At 40.7% G+C, this 21,519-nt stretch overlaps 2 protein-coding genes across 2 annotated transcripts in view; one reads left to right on the plus strand and one right to left on the minus strand.

Moving 5' to 3' along the window:
• Positions 1-783: 783 nt before the first annotated feature.
• On the minus strand, positions 784-4,261 carry akr7a3 (aldo-keto reductase family 7, member A3 (aflatoxin aldehyde reductase)). Its single transcript, XM_031740082.2, has 7 exons — positions 3,783-4,261; positions 3,061-3,248; positions 2,821-2,925; positions 2,377-2,473; positions 2,078-2,177; positions 1,840-1,969; positions 784-1,190 (listed from the first exon to the last, which is right to left on the minus strand). The coding sequence occupies exons 1-7, from the start codon at positions 4,072-4,074 to the stop codon at positions 1,029-1,031; spliced, it is 1,074 nt and encodes a 357-aa protein (XP_031595942.2). The 5' UTR covers positions 4,075-4,261; the 3' UTR covers positions 784-1,028.
• A 705-nt stretch (positions 4,262-4,966) lies between these two features.
• Positions 4,967-21,519, plus strand: part of megf6b (multiple EGF-like-domains 6b) — a 64,233-nt gene continuing 47,680 nt past the window's right edge. Inside the window, exons 1-5 of the mRNA XM_031740079.2 lie at positions 4,967-4,973; positions 5,761-5,809; positions 7,615-7,749; positions 8,656-8,765; positions 15,842-15,946. Of these exons, the coding sequence (XP_031595939.2) occupies positions 5,808-5,809; positions 7,615-7,749; positions 8,656-8,765; positions 15,842-15,946 (352 nt within the window). The 5' untranslated portion in view covers positions 4,967-4,973; positions 5,761-5,807. The remainder of the gene's footprint in view (positions 4,974-5,760; positions 5,810-7,614; positions 7,750-8,655; positions 8,766-15,841; positions 15,947-21,519) is intronic.

Genomic DNA, 21,519 nt, shown 5'->3' on the forward strand with positions numbered 1-21,519 from the left:
ATATAATTATGTTAAGTGAAGAACACTGGAGCAAAGAACAGCCGAGACAATGGGCTGCAATACTGTGCAAGGGATGGATATTAGAAACCACTGACACATAATCCCAGTTCTTTACATATGTATTATTTTAAACAGCTGTTGTACTTCACTGGCTCATCACTGTGAAAGAAACAGTCGCTGATATAGTTAGGAATGCATTTCATGTCACACAGAGCCACATGGCACCAATATATTCATTAAAATTACACTGACAGCACAAACCATCAAAGAACATGATGAGAGTGCACAGCAGCTAAATGAAGTGAACTAATAAAACACCAATATCTGATGAGCCAAATAATTAGTAGTGACTGATACTGTTAACTGATATTGATCTATCAGCAGTGGGTGATATTCACCTGTTGCTTCGCACTGATTTTGCACTGACTAAATGTTCAAATATTGGGTGATAAAGAGCTAAAATGCTTTAAAATAGGCTACTCATTTCTTTCAAATATAGTTTTGTTTCCCTGACTCAATAGTGGGAATAATAACTAGAAGAAAAATACAAGGAAGAACCTGTGCAGGATGTGGAAGATGATATAGACAGGGATGACAATGTAGAATGAAACCTCTGCAATTCAGGACCATTTAAAAACTTTTGCCAGACATTAAATTTTGGCCATTTTATCGTAACAGCCAGTGCTGCAGTCTGTAGTCTCTCTGGTCTTTTTATCCCTTTCTTTTCAAACACCTACATCACTGTTCATGCTAAACCACTGATGAATAATACACATGTATGGGAAAAAGTTTTTTTTGATTTGACAAAATTTAATGCAAATTCTTGAAGAAGTTATTTTTCCATGAAACACTATTAATTTATTTATTTATTTTACATTAACAATGATATGTTCTTTGATAAAAAATACAAAGAAGGAAAAATTTACATTTCAGGGGACAATTCAAAAACCCTAATTAAGTGTAATTAGGAGAAATTTCTGAATTTCTGCTAAATTAAATTACATATAAAGTGATGATCAAGAAGGTCCTCATCTGAAGTAGTTTGGACACTCGTGGGCTACGAGATTCCAGGCTTCTTTGAAGGCGTCGACCACTCTCTGATCCAGAGGACCCTCTTCCGCAGCGGCCATGTTTTGCTGAAGCTGCTCCATGCTCGACATGCCAATAATGACTCCATCTCCAAGATCACCCTGGACACATGAGTTGGACAAAATTACTCAAAACAGGAATTGCACAGCTGGAGTTCTGTAAATGTCTTTAGATTTGTATTTGTGGAGGATTTGTTACATTAAAAAAAGAAGAAGAAGAAGAAGAAGAAGAAGAAGAAGAAAAAAAAATCTGGGTGAGTAGAGAATTTGGCTTTTTGGGGGGATATATCACAATACCTGTCAATTTAATCACTTTTGGAGTACTTCTTTTCTAAAAGAATCCCTTTCATATATAACAAACCTGTAAACAACATGAAAAACATTGTTGTGCTTTGTTCTACCTCTGGTTTTGCATATGCTGAAAGTTTCGGGGCATTTCCACTGCACTAAAACATAATTAAAGGAAAAAAAATAGACCTTAAAATCTTTCAGTGAAAAACCTCAAAGGCTGTGTAACTACTGACTCTTGGGATAGCACCGAAAAAAATCAAATCCTTCGTTTCAGGCTTACTGGTACACCACAAAGCACAGTGTTTCAGTGGTAACTCATAGTTAATTTTCAGGTTTCCAATACTAGCAATTTGAAATGTTCTGTTTATTAGTTTAACTGTACGGCTAATCTTTACCTGGTAAATACATAAATTACCATGAGCATAACATTTTTTGTCACTGCAGCTGTCCATGTGGGTACCTTAAGCTGAGAGTGATGATACATCCAGCGCATAGCAGCAGAAGTCAGCGAGGGTTTCTCTGACCCGTACGCTGTTTCCAAAGCCTGCAGAACCACCTCTATGGCCTGGAAATGACTTTTCTTCCAGTATCTTCCACAGAACAGGAGCACAATCAAGGTTATGGTTAACAAAAATCTCATTCAACAACATAAAACAATTTGTTGGTAAATATTTCAATAGCAGTCAGCTGATCTTCACCTGTCTCTGTATGCTCCAGCCCAGCTGTTGCCAAAGAATCGTCCTGCAGGCTGGGAGCCATCTTTATCTTCATAGTGATACTTCCCTGTCAGAAGGCCACCTGGCAGAGGAGGACTAATGTCAGAACTCAGTATAGTAGGTACTTAATGCTGTAACTCACCCAGGACACATTTTAGCTCACAGGTAACGTTAACAAGGCATTCATTTTGGGGATCATCACAATCACGAGTGCTTCCTTTTGAATAAACCTTTTTAAAACGGAACTGCAAGGTGAACCATAAAAGACTGATATAAAGTACCTGCAAGAGGATTGTATGCATAGAATCTCATTCCATAGTATCTCAGACATGGCAGCAACTCGGTTTCCACCTGTCTTGTTGTGGCATTGTACATTCCCTGTGAAAGATTGGAAGAATCTGAATTAGTAACACGTGAAAAACAAGTAACAGTATAGCAGACATATAAATGTTAGGTCTATGACACCTAATAAAAGCTTAAATCTTCAGTGATTTTCTGAACAGAAATCTCAGAGATGAAGAGGTGTAAAAGTTTCCTCTCATTCTGACAACACAGGAATTTCTCGTAAGGCTACGAGCACGTTTACATAAAAATCAGGATATTCATAACAGGGTGATTCATACGGAGTCTATGCACAGAGATATATGCCAAACAGGTAAATTATTATAGGATCAGGCTACTGAATTTAGATGAAAGTTAAATATCCTTAGAACAGGATATATTACCTGATAAACAGTGGGAACTATCCAGTTGTTGTGCCTGCAGATGCATACTATTTCAGCCACTTCCCAGGATGCATAGTTTGAAAGGCCGAGCTCCTTGAATTTTCCCTGGGGAGTTGATACTTTCCATTTAATATTAAAACATATCAGGACTGCAGAAGGACAAATAAGTAATTTTTTTCTGTGTGTTCTGTTAAAGCAAGTTATTTAACTATATGTTTATATATTCCCTGGTCTGCTAACCTCTTTGTGGAGGTCATTGCAGGCCCTGAGAGTATCCTCGATGGGGTTTTGGTGGTCAGGGGCATGGAGGTAGAAAAGGTCCACACAGTCTGTCCGCAGCCTCTGAAGGGAGGTTTCCAGCTGGGAGCGCACGCTCTCTGGCTTCAGCGTCTTTCCATCCCAGGGATTGGCCTTGGTGGCTATGCTTACTGTGAATGAGCGAGAAGTAGTCAGGTTAAAACAGCACAGCTCCTTCACAGTCTGTGAGACAGACTGACACTGAAAGCTAGCCAGGCTTTTATAGCAGCACTTACACTTTGGATTCATTATTACTAGATTGTTTCAGTGACATCAAAGCTGTATGGCTTCATTTACAAAAACAAAAACAACCCAAAACTTTAACGAGACCAAGAATGAGGTCACACCAAAGTATTTCAATTTGATATACAAGTCAAGGCTTTGGACCTTGACTAGGCAGCTCCAAAACCTTCATTTTAGTTTTGAGACATTCAGAAGTGGGTTAAAAAAACAACAACAAAAAAAACCCACTTTTAAAAAACATGTTTTAATGGTTTTATTAACATATGTTTGATGTTGTGCAGCACCCTGTTTGTTGTATGCTTTATAAACAAAGTTGGTTACCCACAATTCAAGGTGGGGTAACCAACAGGCACGTTGGTTGGTTACCCGGTAGTTGTTAGCACGCTAGGAGCATGCAACATTACTGTGTGCTTATGAAATACCTGTTTTAGGGAGATTCATGCCTCCAATGATGGTCTCTGACTTCCCATCGACGTACATGAAGGCTGTGTCCAGCTGGTTGTGTCCTCTGTCCAGGAAAGCCTTCACCATTTCCAGGCTCTGCTCGGCGTCTGCTCGCCCCCCGAAGCCCATAGTTCCCAGTAAGGACACCGGCTTTTTAGCTGGAGACGACATGTTTCTGCGAGCCACACACTTCGGCAAATGTACAAGCACTTCTTTGATAGCCTTACTCTGTCGGAGTGTGCACAGAGGTCGTGTTATTACCCAGAGCATGCTACTATAGCACTGCGAGCAGGCGACAGAGGGCAAAGGTCGTATCTTAAGGGAGCGTCGTAAAGTTCCTCAAACCGTTTAAAGCGGAGCGTGCTGTTTATATGATCAATTAGTACCGCTTTTATTCGGCCGCTTTTCTTGGCTGTAGTTCAGGCAGTGCAAAGTTCACCTTTTCTAACTACTTCCTGTTGTTTTGTTTTGTTTTTTTGGTTAATATTTGTTCAGATCTATTCGTTGCATAATACGCAGAGGACTTGTCATACTGTGTAATTTTTACCTTAGACCACAAGGTGTCAGCAAATTACCGTCCATTCGCTTGTGTCACTCAGATGAGCAGATATAAACAGTCAGATAAAATTAGATATAATGAGTGTAGTTTTTGGTTTTTCGGTGCATCTTTATATATATTTGTTTTCCAAATGTGCCACTTCAGCACTGGCTTGACCCACATCTTGGCCTAGGACTCTGACATACTCAAAATTACCCAGACTATTTTCCCCCATTCTCAAAAGAAACTACAATTACTGAAACACCACTTGCTGTGGTGTAATTAGATAAACGCACATTAGGATATGCAGGATGTGCACAGTGTCTCCAGATCGCATTAGCTGCCGCTTTCAGTATTTTAGTCCGTCCCAGTTTTGACAGACTTCATAGATGAGCTCTGCCTAATTCAAACAGCATGTTTTTATATGGCTTGTAGCCCCAGAGGCTACACGGACCGCTCTGACCCCGGACTCTTTCGGGTCATGAACACATGCATGCTATGAAAGCTTTGTTTAGAAAGCAGCAGGCCTGGCTGCTGACCCTTTGACCGCCCCATCAGCTGTTTGCCCTGCAGTGTGACCGCTAGCTGCTTCCCTTACCTCCCCAACCTTCAACATCCTCTACTCCTGAGGGTAGGCTATGTGACTTCGTTTTCAGGCATGTCCGTGGCTATAATGAAGGCGCATCTTATGTCGTGCAAATGCGCTCCTGCTCGCTCAATCTGCAAATATTGTACGTATAATAAAACCATTTTCTGTGCACCTGGGTCATGTCAGCATTTTGTCTTTAAGGCATTTAACCACCTAAAGCACACATCACAAGTCCCGTGGAGACATGGTGACACTGTCCAGACAAAGTTTGAAAGCTGTCAGTCATGAGAGAGAAAAGCTCTTGCTATGAGCTCACTGTGCCGGTGGCTGCAGGGTGTCTTGCAGGGGCTGCTGACGCTTTGAATAATAGATGGCTCCCTGTGAGCCCCCCCCATACCCAGCCCAAATCCCTGCCATCATTACCAAGTCAATGGAGGGAGGCAGAATGCGCTCTGGCTCCACGAGTTTTTTTTTTTTTTTTTTTTTTTTTCGCGCGTCAGTCCAACATCTGCAGCGACCTGTTGTAGGTGTGCAGGAATTTTCTGAGTCAGATAGCGGCTGCGACGGAGACGCCACACGCGTGGGATGGCTGTGTCATTTTTGGACTGTGTTGGGCATTTTCACGCGGAAGATCTTTTAAGCGCATGTTAAGTTTCTTCAAGTTGACACGTTGGGATTTTTTTTAAATTTTAGATTATTCTCTTTTTTTTGTTCTGGGTAGTGATGGGATACACTCATGAATGAGTTTACAGCTTTGAAACTGTAGAGTGACCTAAACAGAGGAAAATGGACAGTGTTATTTTCTCCCTTGTCATTGTATTTATTATAGAGGCGCACGCATTCCGTTACGGCTTTGCCAACAACCTCCAGCCTTTTATGTAAGTAAAGTTTTGTCATTTTCCTGTATCCTTATATATTTATTTAATCACAGGTATCCATTTAGGGTGGCGCTCACTGTATCCAGCTGCAGGTACTTTTTTACAGACTCACATTTCCTTTGAACTTCGACATAACTGCCGGTTCACCTGCACATCCATAAATCTGTGTCCGAGACTTAACCAGAGGTAGAAAGCAAAGGCTTAAGAAGTTATTATTGTTATTATTATTATTTAAAGTGATGAGATTGTGAAATTCTGGCACAATAACAATATTTGGTAGCATTTTATAATAATGTTAAACTATTAAGCATTAGTCAGGTTAGTATGGTATTAACCAATGCTTAATTCATCATTTATATGTCATTACTCCTCTTTAGTATACTATTTATAAATACAGATATGTTTATCCATCTGTTACTATAACACCATGTACAGCTATCACTGCTACTAAATCACTGCTAGTGATAATCATAGTCATAATCATTGTTATAAAAATATGTTTAAATCTATGTTTATAAATAGCATACTACGGGGAGCAATGCTATATGAATGATAAATTAAAAACTTGCTAATACCTTATTACTACTTAAGTAATAAGTAACATTATTATAAAGTGCAGCACAATATTTTTCCTTTTGTTTTTATTTGTTATTTGTATGTTATGTTATTTTTTACTCCCACTAGTGATCCAGGGAAATAAAACTATATTATAAAGAAATATCAGGCTATTTCTTTTAGCTATTTATCACTGACATTTATTTAGTGCACACTCAGTGTGAAGCAATAGATAAATATCACCCACTGTTCTGTAAATATAAGCTAATTTGCACACAGACCAATCAGTTAACAGTGTCAGCCACTACTGATTATTTGGCTAATCATGTATCGGTGCTTCATCAATCCCATTAATTTTGCTGCCGTGCACTTTCATCACGGTCTTTAGTGGTTTGCAGGAATGCTGCCAGTGTATTTTATATGAATGCACTGACTCCATGTGGCTCTGTGTGGCATGCAAAGCATTCCTAACTCTGTCCATGACTGTTTGTTTCACAGTGATGAGCCAGTGAAGTATAACAGCTATTTTAAACCCTAAAATAATACATGCGGAGCTGGAATTGTGTGACAGCGGTTTCTGTGCTGCCCCCTGCCACTAACAATAAGGTCTTTCACATTAAATTATGTGTACAGCTGAAGGTGATAGTGATCACTGTTATTTATGAGACGAGCAGCTGGATGTTGTCTTAGGATTCCCGCTGATCTCCATGTGCTGAGGCTTTCTTTCTATCCTTGGAGAGTTATGGAGAAAGTAAATGCATCAAAGATCATTTTGGACTTTATTTTAAGAAGGCCCTGTGAGGTGCAGTGAATGGTGCAGTTAACTTAGGTAAATTAAGGTGAGCCTTGAAACACTTAACTTAAGTTTGTGTTGAGATCTGTTTTGTGTTCTTTCTTTCTGTCTTGGAGCGATGCTGCTGTGTAAACACTTTAACAGTTCCACTGAATATCGAGTTTAAGTCAGAGCAGATTTGCTTTGTAGCTTATCGTCCTGAAAGGTGATGCACGAGGAATTCCCCTTAAGTCTTTAGAAATACCAAAACCTGGTCATCACACACCTTAGCACAGGTAATGCCCTCACAGGAACTGCATTGTTGACAACTAGAAAACGCCTCAAGCAAGTTTTTTTCCCCCGCAACATTTCTTTAAGTGCTCATAAATTGCTCTGCTGTCGTCTGTGCATCTGTGAAAACACTGCTCAACATTTTGACATGTTAAGTATTTTTTTTACCAATCTTTTTTTTTTCCAGGCCCAATGTGTGTGCGGAGAAGGAGGTGACGCTGGTCGCCCAAAGGCAGCCATGTGTGCAGGCCTTCACACGCATGGTTAAAGTTTGGAAGCAAGGCTGTGTGGGGCAGTCGTGGTGCATGGGCTATGAGAGAAGGTAAGTAAGACTTGTTATTTCTCATCTGTCTGCTCCCCCCTTTCTGTACTTAAAGCCTCTGATTCTCCTCTTCTGCGAGCACTCCTGACCTCACCTGCAGGGGATGTAGTGCTTTGCTGATTAAGCTCTGGCTAGAGCAAAGCATCAATTACTTGTTTTGAAGTAGTCTCTATGACTCATGCAACCGAAAGAATGTATCGGAGAGGCCAGGATTCTTTGTTTAAACTCCATCTCCAAACATGAGATCCAGCCTCCACTTCCCTCTTCATCTCTCTCACCCCTGTTCTGTAATCACAGCTTTTCAACCTGTTATAGAGTTAAGTGCAAGGTGTAGCCCCACATCAGCAGCTATTTAACATACGGACGTCTTGGCAGCAAACATTCCTTTAAGCGAGAGACCCAATCCTAACATTTTCGCCCTTCTCTGGGAGTCTTCTGCTGTGTTGCTCACGCTTGCTTTCCCCACATTAGCTGCTGCGTTACAAATTCAAAGGCTGCTTTAAAGGCCGCTAAGCCCACAATTACCCGCTGTAAACAAAACGTTTTCACAATGCATAATAACCGTGGAGCAATGACAAGGGTCCCAAAGTACAGGGAGAGGCACTGTTCTCTGAAGTACAGTCTGCCATTCTCACACTTTAAAACAGCGCCTTGAAGCGGATTTGTGCTGAACATTATAAGACATGCTACTTCAAAGGCCCCGAGCTGTTTGATCAGTGTGCCACGCGAAAAAAATTAAAGATTACCCTCATAAATATTTGGCGAGATACTCCTGTTCGTTTGTACACACACAAAGCAACGCTCTGCTGTTGTGTAATGACATGTTAGTTTCAGTATCGCTCGTGGCTGCAATTCAGACTGAATGTGATTGAACGTTTTTTAACATGAAGTTTGTCGTGTTAACAGGACAGCCTACTACACGGCATACAGACAAGTGTACAAACAGGATTACCAGACTGTGTACAAGTGTTGCCCTGGATGGTCCCAACTAAACGGAGAGGCGGGCTGTCTTTATCGTAAGTGTGATCAGTTTTTCTATCCTTTATCAGTTTTTTTTTTCCATTGACTTTGACCTTCTTGTGTGAAACACAGCGTCTGCAGACAGGCAGGTAGAAAAGATAATATCTCTTTCCTGACTCAGCAGGAGGAAGGGAGCTTTAAACATCGCCTCACCTCTGGCCCAGACTTCTCAATGAAAAGGGTTCAAGGAAAGGTCAAAAAGGTCTAGAGGTTCTTTGCCCACCCACTTTTGAGCAGATGTTATCGGTCAGTGTCATGGACTTGTGTCACTGCAGTACTCCAGCTAGGTTCAAATGTGGATACTGGGACTTCCATTGTAGTGGTTGCACTCGGCAAAAGACATTTACAGTCTCAATGAGGACATGGCTCTACAGTGCTACTTTAGTTTATGATAGATAGCCTGTCTGGCAGTCCACTCTTTCTCAGCTGGATATTTACTACAGCCTAGTTAAGCTCCACCTGGTCTAGCTGTTACCCTACATTTAATTCTTGGCTCACATCCACAGAGCTATTGTTGTAGACATCACCTCTTTTCTCAATTAGATGTGTGACATGGTAGTGCAGGTCAAAAGACCGCATTATGAATATGAAAATGACAAGCACCTGATACCTGTCACATTTAAGGCCTCCCGAAGATTAGAGAGACCACCTTCTGATTTGCACAAGAAGAACAAAGAAAACAAATGAATGTTCCCACCACCAAATCCATGTATGGAAAAGTAGTTCCTCTGGTCACATTGAGACTGCCAACAGCTCATCTCCTCCTGGTTAAGCTTAGCTTCACACCACTGAGACCAAGCAGTCTCCTTTGATGGGATTTTACAGCCAGTGATCCTGATCGCATAGCCTGCATACCACACAGAGACCCTTGGTAAAGCCTTCCTGTAAACAGTTTGTCCCGGTCAGGTAGACTGACAAGAAAGTTCCCACTTTCCTGTCATCCTTCCCCGCCTGGAACTGAACCATGTGCTTAATGCCCAGCCCCTTACACCCACAGCACAGGCAGATTACTCTGTGGGATAGTTGTCTGATGGGAAGTGGATGGGACTGGGAGTTGGAGAAGATATCCTGTCATCAGTGCCTTATTATGGTCTCTATGTCCTTTTCAAAGAGCCTCTTTGTTTCCAAGGAGAATGTTACATTATTAAATTTTATTAGGAGGCATTGCACAGTCGCTCCTAAATGAGCCTGGTTTGTTTTAAAACACTCCAAACGAAATGTCTTAAAGAGACATTCCTCACGACTGCACAGTGTCTCCCCTCACTTAAGTTAGACAGGGAGGGGGTTGTTTCTCTGTTTCGCGTGACAATGGCTGGTCTCTTCAACATGAGGGAGGGCTTTTATCTCGGTAACCAAAGACGAGGCAGCACTTTGAGATGGGACAAACTAATCACCCTATTCTCTGAGCCATTGAACTGGGATAAAAGGAAGCTCAGGCCACAATCCTCCCACTCCTGCACACTTTGCTATGTGCTATCTGTACTGTACCTCAGTCAGCACAGTGCAATCTGTGTGTCTGTTTTCAACAGCACCTCCGACATCCAAAAGGGAAAATCTGCTTTGCGAAATGTACAGCTTTAGCAAATCCTCTGAAAACCCCAAATGAGTGGAAGATGGGAATGCTTTGAGTTCAGATAGTGATTTACTGCCTGCTGCTTTTGAGGGTTTTTAAAAAAATGTCCTTTGTTGTCTGTCTTTTCTCTGTGTGTGTTCCCCAATAAAAATCAGCCAGTCAGTCGTTGTAAGGTAATTATGCTAATGACCTCACTTTATTGTCAGACAGTTAAGGGTCTGGTTCTACGTTCTAAGTTGACACATTTGTAAGTCGAGTCCCCCTCTTGGCTTTTCATTAAAATTCACCTGTGTTTATTCTGTCCCATTATTTATATCCATCCCTTGCACAGTTTTGCAGCCCATGGTCTCAGCTGTTCTGCGCTCCAGCATTCTTCACTTAACATAATTACATATTTGGAGAACGAGTATACCACAGCACAGAAAACGTTTGATTGCTTTTACGTTTTGTTCTTCCAGTTTGACTCCCTCCCTCTTGTTTTCCATATCTTTTAGTTTCAGGCTATTATCATCTAATTATGATGGGTTTATGTGTTTTCCATTCACATAATAGCATTGATTCATAGTTCTTGTGCAGTTTGCAAATACCTGAGATTTTGCGTTTTTGCTTTCCAAGTCTCTCCAAGTTCTGGTGTTTTCAACTATTATGGCACAAAGAGTGCTCACAGGAGAGAGTCAAACTGAAAGACTAAACCTTTTTTTAAAGCCACTCTTTCACTTTATGCCCCTCTGTCTGAGATCTTAGAGCCCCCCTGTCTGTTTTTTTCTTAATGCATTTCATGACCGTTCTCTACCAAAAGTCAGGCAGGTGGCGTGTGGAGGCAGAACGTGCTGTTTGATCTGCATTGTTTAATAACAAAGGTACAGATTATTGTGCCTGGCTGACGTCTGTATGTTCTGAAAAGGCTCCAGTTTTCCAAATGAGTATTTGGTTCTACTGTGATCTGAAGCCCTCTTAACTCAGTGATGGTAACTTCCTCTACTTACGTGTTTAGAGAGCCACTCAGTCAGTAAATTAAACTGCTCCACTTTAACAAGTAGCTACAGGAGGGAGGATGGACAGGGTTATCCAGCAGTGGAAACGAGCAGCTATGTTGATTGACGGCCACAAGCAGGCTTTGTGAAAGGGGCTGAGGAGCAGGGACAATGGCTTCTCCAGTTTGTCGTCCTCGTTAACTGCTGAATAGGAACTGGCCTCTTTTGTGGCTGCACTGGCCAAAGTAGCTACAAGTGAAAAAAACTCAGTGGCCAGAAAAAGTCAAAATGGTCTTCTGTCTACCCATGGGTGGTCTTTTTGTGGAACTACTTTTTGCATATCTGAACACAAACAGTCACAGACCCGCACACATGCAGAGAAATAGACCAAAATTAAGGGAGACATTACTTGGTGTAATACACAACAAAACCACAGTGTAGTTCAGATTCTTTGGTTCATTGAAACGCTGCCTTTGGTTGCCCCAACATTCCTTTTGATCTAATCAGTAACATGTGGCCAGTGTTGGAAGACTGACTTCACCAAAGCCATCATTCCTTAAAATCATTTTATTGGTTAAGTTGCATATAGTTAAGTCTTTCTATGAGGTTAGAATTGGTACAGTATTTAATAGTCAGGCTGTAAAAAATTAGTTATGTTCCATAACATTGTTTTTCAGTGGAAATCATCAGCAATAAGTAAAACTGCAATAAGCTCATAGTATAGCTAACTATTCAAATTAGTATGGGGAAGAATGCAGACCTATGGTGCTCTGTAAGTATATGCAATATTTCCTGTTTAGTCTTAGTGACACGCATGTTATTATCACACAACTGCTGTGCTGCACAGTGCAAAGTGAAAGTAAGTTTGAATTGGCCAAATACTTCCCGTGCTTCCCATGGGATCTTTTCACCCATAATGGGACTGAATGACATATTTCTCCTCTACTTACCAGTAATTACGGACACTAAACATTATGTCTGTCTATGTGTTTTATTGTCACACAGCCCATATATTCTGATTACTGCATTTTTATTGTTTATTGTCAAACTGACCTGTTATCCAGCTCAAATGGACATTATGATTCATCACAGGTGATTCTTTTCTTACTCACTATTGTGTCTTACATGAAAAAGTGGGATGGTGCTCCCAAACAAAGCGAGAGAGAGCAGAATTGTATGATGCTGCACAGATTGCCTGCTGACTTCTCCTCCTTGACTAAGTTTAAACACAGTACTTACAATGTAATAATAATGGTATTTAAAGTTTTTCAAAGAAACCTGTCAGAGAATATCTGGCATAGCCCTGTTTTTAACAAGAGCTCCTTGAAATGACACATCTCACTGAATAGCAAAATGGGATTTGTAGCCTCAGAATACGTGTACCATTTATGGCCCCAAACTCAGGCTTATGCACAGACCTTTGTGTCCATGAATTGCCCTGACTCCGGCTTCCCTCTGGGGTGCGCTCTTGGGGTCAAACAGATCGACAGAGTCTAAACAAACATAGCTGAGCCTCCATCTTGATTCACTCATCCCTTCCAGAAGCTGTAAGGGTAACACCTGCTTGTTGGTTTTCAGCTCCTCCGTGCGAGTTGCTGACCTCCCGCTCTTTCTGTCTCTCCTTTTTTTGTGGAAGCTGCTAATTCTCTCTGGGAAGGTGTCTGTGTAAAAGAGTGGAGGCTTTCACAGCAAAAAAGATGAGATTGGGCTTTATGCCACGCTGCATGCCACATTAAGGAATTATTTCAGGGAAGATTAAGCACCGTAAGGGGCTCAGGAAGGGGGCTGCCCAAAAATGCCCTGGTTAGCTGCCAGCAACCTCTGAAGAGGGAATGTACATTCTCCTTGTCGTCGCTTAGTCTGAAGTCTCTCTGAGAGACCTGACCTTTTCATTTGTGCTTGGTGATTTTGTACATTTAACACTTTTTCCCCCTACTGTAATAAGGAATGTGGGATATCAAAATAATTTGATCTCTCACAGCTGGTGCTAATATCAGTGTCCAAAAAATGTTACTGCTTGTCTGTCACCTGTTATTTTCACCACATCAGAGTTCCTGCACATTATATAATAACAGAGGTACAGATGAAGGTATGTTCAGCTTCAGCTTCATTAGTCACACAATCTTCAGGACCTGGAAGTTATCAGGATTAGGAGATACTGTTGAATTATAAGATGATGACCACAACATAGATGCATTTAGAGTGCTGGTGCATTTTGTGATATAAGCAAGAAACAGTCATTGATGTGTTTCTGGTGTATATCTATGGGATGTGTGGTGCAAGTGATCTGGATGATCCAACTTTTAAGCAGGTGTCTGCGAACGTAGCCAGATGACAAGCGGATGTTTAGGCTGAGTGCCGGTCTCCACAGAGCCTTCTGAATCTGCTGAGAGACATACATGAAATTGTTCCGGCTCATCTGTGTTTATTGGAGAAACTGCTTCTTGACATCCATCTCCTTTGTCTGGAAAAGTTATGTTACTCCCCAAAGCGCAGCTAAAGCCTGATTGCAGATATACTTAAGCCATCTTATATTTTCACACCCCGAGGCATCTCTCCCTTGCCTAAGCTGATCTTCTGTCTTTTTATTGTACATCTGTTGAAAGTTAGTAAATGTTATGAATGTTATTGATTAAGGGTGCAACTACTGGCGTTCTAAATGATTGATTAATCATTTAATGATTATTTTCTTTAAAAAAAAAATGAGTGAGTAATTTAGTCCAATAATATTTGGAAATACTGGAAAATGCCAAACACAGTTTCAGAGAATCAAGTAAGTAAAGAACAAAAATAAAAGGGTAATTGAAACCGGTAAGTTGGCTTTCTTGCAAATGTTATTAGGTCAGTCTCTGCTTTAATCAAAGATAAGCACTTTGCTGAGAATGTAGATCTCAGAGAAAGCCAAAGTATTCAGACAGGCTCTGAACAGTCTTGCGTTCCTAAGAGACATCTCACATTCTGGCTGCCAAACTCCATTAGATCTTCTACAACTGGTGATGCCATTTGATTCGTGAGTAGGAGGTACTGATATATGTCTGTTATCTCACTAACTTACTCAAGAACAGGTTAAGTGTGTAGCACGTCTTACTGCTTGTTGCCCACACAGTAAGAAGTGAACCAATGTCATGACACTAAAGAACCGAGATTAAATCCAAAGTTACCTCACCATCACCTAAATCCTGTTTTTTAGTACAGACCTCACGTCTTCATTTGATATTTCTGCCTGGCTGTCTGTTAAACAGAAAACAAAAGAGTGAATCATTTGGTGTTCTGACTATGAAATTTTTTAAGTGTTACATTTTTTTGTTGAAATGTAAAACACAGTATGAAAGTACAGTGCATAACACAAGTCAAATGCGAGTTGTCAGTTTAATTTTTTATTTTTTTAGAAATCATACTGATGTTTCTGTTTAAGCTGTACCGGGCATGCTGAGACCCTCACTATGACCGTATATGGCTAGTAACGGGCATCGGAACCACCAGCCTGATGATGATTGGACATGCTGTTTCTGGTTGGATTAAACAGACAAAAATGCACATGTGGCAGAAGATGCTAAGTTAAACTGGCTGACCTATTTGCAATCATCTTATGAAGGATTGCCATTTGGATTCCTTGGATGATTAACTGGCTCGACTGTGTTTTGTTGACTCCCAGTGTCCACATGTTGCAGGAACAGCAATGATAGGCATCAGTCCTTTGAACCTGTCATCACTAAGTACTGTATTCTGCTCAGGACAGTGCACGTCTGGCTTAAACAGCTGTGTGTGACTTCACATAGATATTACTCTCCACACACGTGAGCATACACGTAGACAGGTACACTGCAGCACCCATGTACTACATGAGTACAGGCACAGTTCGAGCTGGAGGGCTGTCATGATTAATGTGAGTGTTGTGTGAGTTTATGGAATGTGATCGTTTACCTTTGAGGTGAATTCACGTGCTCTAAGCTACCTGGTGGCTCCCACTGTTTATAAGTTCTGGGATTCCTTAAATTTCTCATCTTAACAGTTTGACTCACGGGGATTTAAGGACTCCGGGTCGCTTGTCAAAGAGATGGATGAGCCTGACCTGTGCCTCTGTGAATTTCAATCGTAACTCACCACGGCACATCTGTACAGTCACAGTTTACGACAATAAACAAAGGTTCAGCTCTGCGATCGATGAAATTTCCAGGTGATGTTCTCTGACTGCGTGAGGAAGAGGGCAGTTTCCCGTGAAAGTCATACAAGCTGCTGTGATCAATCATATTTAAAAGTCACGGAAACTACTGTTTAGAAATTTCTTGGCGAAAAAACCTTGTTTGTCTTCTCAAAGCCAAGGGGCAGATTCCACTTACATTTGTTAGTGTGAATGGAGGAGAATTCAGGTTCCTCTTTAGACAGAAGTTAATAGGCTGGTGATAAGTTTTTGATAGAAAGAGGTCAGTTTAAGAAATCGCAGATGCTGACGTGTCCTGAGAACAGCCAGGTGTCTCTGCTTCTCTCATCTATTTGTTCTTTCCTCTTGTCTTTCCACATGCAGCGGTGTGTAGCTACGGTGTTTGCTTCAACGGGGGCCAGTGTCGGGAAGGATCCACTCAGCTCTGTGATTGTCCCGCAGGGTTCAGCGGCCCCAGCTGCCAGTACGGTGAGTAGAGACATCCTAGTAGTGTTTCATATTCAGAATCTTCTCTTTTCTTCTCTTTCTTTTATGCTTGTTTTATTGCCCATTCTTTGTTGTTGTGTTTCTTACATTTGTTACATTTTTTCAGAGTTTGGTAATAAAAACAACATGTAGAGTTAAAGAACCCATTCTCAGCTCTCATTGGATGGAGGTTGGGGGTTGGAAAGTAACTACAGTAATGGCAGGAATCAAGAAAACACTTAACAGACAGATTGAAATTGATCAGTAGGTCACTATTTAATTAAAAAAAACAAACCCTTGACTATTTTCTGTAGCCTACAGTTCTGATCCACTTCAGTCAGACTGCCAGGCCTCCCCCTGAACTCTGTTGAAGTGATAGCCTTTCTGTGGAGTGAATAGGGAATCTCCTCACATCAGCACTTGGCTTACTTACCAGAAACCTAAGTATTTTATCAGCATCTCCATTGTTAAATTTGAGCTGTTGAAGTAACACAGTGGAAGATTCTGTTATTTTTTGGATAACACCACACGGCAGGAAATTCCTTTTCGGTGTCAACTTTTTGTCAGAATTGTCCGTGTCGCCCTCGATTCAGACCCTCCCAAATGTTACAGACTTTGTTGCACAAGTTCTCAGTGCAGAGGCCGAGTAAACATCACGCTTTTGTTAGGTCTAATCTGATTTTACACACTCTGGGCAGGATCCAGAATCCTTCACCTTCATCTCAAACTTACCAACTTCTTAATCAACACGTGATTTTCTCAAGACTTCACTGGTGGAACGTGTAGTTTCACAGCCTTCTCGGCTGTGGCTCATGATTAGCCATTGAGGAATCAAAGGTTTCGGTGGCAGCTAAGCTGACCTGGCTTACTTCTGATTACTTCATACTTGAATGAAAGATTAACCAATAAGACAAAGGGATCCATAAATACACATGCCCACTGAGATCCTGTCCAGCAAAGCTTAGGACCACTCGGTGCCTTAAAGAGGAGGGCTTTAAGAAGATTGAAACCATCTGCTTAGGATGATGTTCATCAGTGTTCATGCAAAAAAAAAAGTATAGGTTTGCCTAAAATGGAGCATATAAACATATTCAGAGGCATGATCGTCTCAGCATAAACAACTAGAAACCAGCTGACTCTGTTTTATAGCTCTGCATTCTCTGTGGATGAAATAATGTATCTGAATGACATGTATTTGGCTTCTTTTATGTTATGTTTATGGAGGATAGGATGCCCGCCCTCTTTTGTCTCCATAGTAGAAGCTCATCAGTCATTCTGAACAGAGCAGTAGCGTGTTTTTTAGTAACACACAATGATAAATCACAGATATGGGGTGTTGAAGTGATGGTCAGTGCGCACAGCATGGTGCCATGCACACGTTTGTTCCTTACTATAACAAATAGTATGAAGTTGTGGGAATGATAGTGGCAATCAGCAAGACTTAATCATGAAAAACACAGCTGATGTCTAAATAAGTGCTCAGTGGATCAGTAAGTGATCAGAACAAAAAATGTAATCAAGTAAAAAAACCTGTTCACTGCACTATTTGGCTTTTGAAAATATACAACACTCACAGTCTCACCCCTCCTGTTGCTACATTTTAAAACTGATTTATCGACTCATTTTAAGTTATGAAATAAAACATAAATATGGGATTTAAAAAAACATTAACCTGACACTCGAGTATTCTCCTATGTTTCCAATATGGGGGCTCTGGCAGTCCTTCACCTTCTAGCAAGGTGCATAAAGAGGGGAAGAAACCTTCAGAGATTACCTTCAGTTCCTTATTTTAAGACAGACATATTTTATCCCTGTCATTTTTCCCCAAACACACTCATTCATGTACGACGTAAAATGCTAAATAGAAATGATTGTTGTGGCTTTTACACACAGGCACACACAGACACACAGTCATAGTAATATGTTGGATGTTTTGTTTGGACCAATCAATTCTCCACATAACCTAAAAGTCACTTTTAAGGCCCATCCTGTTTTCCATCCAGCCTGTTTCTTTCCATTTCCACACACTCTGATACGCCACTGTTGTTTTTCATTGTGAATGATAACTGTCATCAGTGGACACCTAGGGGGCCTTTGCTGGTGGGTAGCTATTTAGAGATTATCAGCCTGTAAGCACTCAGGCAGCTATATTTCTTGGTGATTGGCCCTGAATGGGCTGCTGGATGAAGGGTGTGGGGATGTCAATTGACTCCTCCTGTCCAGGGGCAATGCTTAAGTTGGTGGGAGGTGGACACAGGCGCTTTTTCTGGTACTAAATGTGCCAAATACAGGTCAGGTCAAAAAGTCCAAAGGGCAAAGACAATAACCTTAGAGTACAAGGTGGCTCATTGGAGATTGGTGGCTCATTAATAGGATCGCTTTAATGAATGAGTCTGTTCACTGAGTGACAGCTCTGATATATTGATCAGTCTTTCTGAGCATTCCTGCGGTGGTCAAACACATAGCCTTTTGTCGTAATGTTGTCACGTTCCTGAGCTCTGGACAAATAACCCTTGTAAAGATGTGAGCGTGCTGCTCACACAAGTTGCCATTATAGTGCACTCATTGCTGCGGTCATCAAGCTTCTCACAGCTGTCAGCCCCTGTTTGCTCTCTGTTAAGATGTTCATGTAAAGAAAAAAAACAACAACCTGAAGCCACAGTGGAGGATGTGGCCAAGGATGAATGTGTGTAGCCACACTTCACTCAAAGATTCACTCATCGTTTCAGACAGCTCTCAACAGCATTCCTCTGCAGCTGCACGTGGTGATCCCCCCTTGGAGAACTTCTGATGTGGTTTGTCCATGTTTGTGTATAGCAATTGGATTGTGTTTATGTCTTCAAAGGGGCCAATTAGTCCTCCGCTCTCAATAGTTGTCTGTAGCCGTCATCTGTTTTGCTTTTAGGACAGCATTGTGCCCTGGTTGTGTGTAAGACAATAATTACTATTTTTTTGTGTTTGTGCCTCAACTATGCGGTAAAGCAGGAACTGGTGCCTAGAGGCCTTTCTAGTCCTTTGATAGATAGTAAATCACATTTTTGAAAGGGTCAGCCTCCACTTACAAAACAGAGTGGATACAGTGGGATGTTTAATCATGACTGATGGAGACCAGTGATATTCCCTTGCAAATCGATGTCTTGTAATTTTGTGGTTTGTTTGTTTGCGTTAAATATTTCTGAGAACCAATCAAAATTTGACAGCAGTTCTGATGAAGCAGCTGATTTATAAGGCTGTATTTATGTTTACTTACACTGCTTACAGCCACATCATTCAGCTAATTTATGAGTAAATCTTCTGTTTACTTAGACTGTTTATTTACTCATAAATACAACACAGTTCCCAATTAAAGTAGAATGAGGTCTATAATGCAAATAAAAACTACTTGCTATAATATAAATCTCTGTCTTTGTCCACAAGACAGCAACCAAATTGGCACACGGGTACATCTTAGGACTCCGAAGGTTGCTATTTATATCTGATATTAGGACATCATATGTTCCCTAGCAGCCAACCTTCCAACAGGGTAAAGTGATCCAAATGATGTAATGTGTCCACCTATAACACCTTATAAAAGCATGGTATCACTTTCATTTCATGTCAATAACATGTATGAAAATGTTGGAGCTTTTCAGCGATTTCAACCTGATATTTTGTAATAAATTCAACAGTGAAGTGGAAACATAGCGTACCTTGTTTGGGCCTTTTTTGTATGTGCTAAGGTCCTTTTTAAAAAAAAACAAAAACAAAACAGCTCTTCTACTCTTCTTGTCTGTATCCAAAGGGATTTAGTCACTTGGTTCCTGATGTACTTTATATCCCACCTGTCATCAGTAGGCAAGTGGTATCCTCTGGGATCAGCGGCGTCCAAGGCTTTCAGACCCCTGGCAAGGCAGATGTCTTCATACCAGCTGACATCTGGCTCAGCTAGAGACAGACAGATAGACAGAGAGGCTGACAAACACTGTAACATGAAACTTTACTATGTTGAAGAAGCTTTAAATGTCTTTTAAAGATGCTTTTCGTATCAGATCCATCTGGTGAAAGGTGATGCAGTTATCACTGAACCAATGGATCATGTGATAACTTGTTTTAGAGTTATTTGACACAAATATGAGGAGTCTGTGATATTAAAGTAAAACCGTTGAAAGCAAAGTAAAAGGTTTTCCAGATTTGATGGTGTTTGCTCAATTCCCACAATGTGCATAATGCTGTGTGCGGTAGACTTCTTTGCTGAGTCCAAAGAAGAGCTGAAATAGCTCTTTCTGTGTTACAGTATGAGTTTCATTTGTTCTTTTTTATTATTTCTGAGCCATAAGCTCATATCTTGGCTCAGTTTGTGGTCACGGCGATGCCAGAAGCACCAGCTTGTTCTAGACATCACTCAAGAAGAACTGTACTGTACTGATAGCTATCATCGTTAACATTATTCTCTAAGGCTCTAAGGCATGCTTTTCTCAGCCACTGCCATGTTGAGCGTTCAGTCAATCCAAATGCCTTCAGTCAATCATTCCAAGTTTCTTAGAGTAATTCATCCAGATCGGGGTAAAGTTAAATAACAATTATTTTCTCCTTTTAACAGAACAGCAAAGAGATCAGTTAGAACAAGGAGATTTTGTACATACACCCTAATACTGCTAACAGAGTCTGTTTCAGTCAAAGAGCTCGCCTAGGTTTTACTGTGGCTTATACACAGTTGATTAAAGCTCTAAATAATGAGGTCAGTTATTTCTGTGGGGACTTTCGGTGCATGACGCGTCCTCCACAGTCTAGTGGCTGTGGTGCTGAAATACAACGGGGACACAATGAGAAGCTCACTCTAATCAGCTTATCTGATATAATTGATTATTTCTCCACTGAGCATGCTTTTCATAAGTTTTCTCAATCTTTCACTGAGATATTTTGTGATGTCATATCACATGGGTCATGATTGTATAATAAACTGGGGTGAAAAGTAACAACTGTACTGTAATTGAGTACAATTTTAATACTTTACACAGTCAAACTACATAGCAAAACATGAAGCTTTTTTTAGTTGTTATTATATGTTTTGGCAGTAAATAAATCGTTAGAAATATCTACCTACTATAAAGCTGTGTTTTATATCTGTGTCTGTATTTGATGCTCAGTACTTTTTATGTACTAAAAGTTGAATTTTTCTGATAATACTTTCCTTCAGTATTACATTAAATGCAGGACATTTACTTCAGAGAGGACACCAAATGGGTCAAATCCTCATTTATTTTAGTGCAGAAGTCTTCTTACCTTTACTGTTCCTTTAATCTTGTTCTGGCTTTGTGAAGTTTTTTGGTCGCATGTTTCATGGTCGGAGCAGCAACCCTGGAGCTAGTGTGGGAATTTATAGTCTTGTTAAAGGTCACTTGTTGAATTCCACACAGCCGGTGATGAACACAGACTTGAACTAAAGCCATCTGGTCAAGGGGCTATAAGCAGAAAATGTCTTAAGTGTCTTCTGGCATTAAAAGAAAGAACAATAGAAACATAAGAAGGTAACCAAAATGTCATATTTTTCATTTTTACTGTATAAGTCATGATACCTTGGCAGTTCAGAGGGATGT

This window comes from Oreochromis aureus, linkage group 5 (assembly GCF_013358895.1).
Source record: "Oreochromis aureus strain Israel breed Guangdong linkage group 5, ZZ_aureus, whole genome shotgun sequence".
In the NCBI taxonomy this organism is placed as follows: Eukaryota; Metazoa; Chordata; class Actinopteri; order Cichliformes; family Cichlidae; genus Oreochromis; species Oreochromis aureus.

What these genes read in the sequence shown, in the direction of transcription:
- akr7a3 (XM_031740082.2), bottom strand. Translation starts at nt 4,074, where the DNA reads ATGCTCTGGGTAATAACACGACCTCTGTGCACACTCCGACAGAGTAAG. An exon ending in CATGAATCTCCCTAAAACAG is followed by an intron (nt 3,249 to 3,782) that starts GTATTTCATAAG and finishes GCTCATTCACAG; the next exon opens with TAAGCATAGCCACCAAGGCC. An exon ending in ATCATCACTCTCAGCTTAAG is followed by an intron (nt 1,191 to 1,839) that starts GTACCCACATGG and finishes TCATGTGTCCAG; the next exon opens with GGTGATCTTGGAGATGGAGT.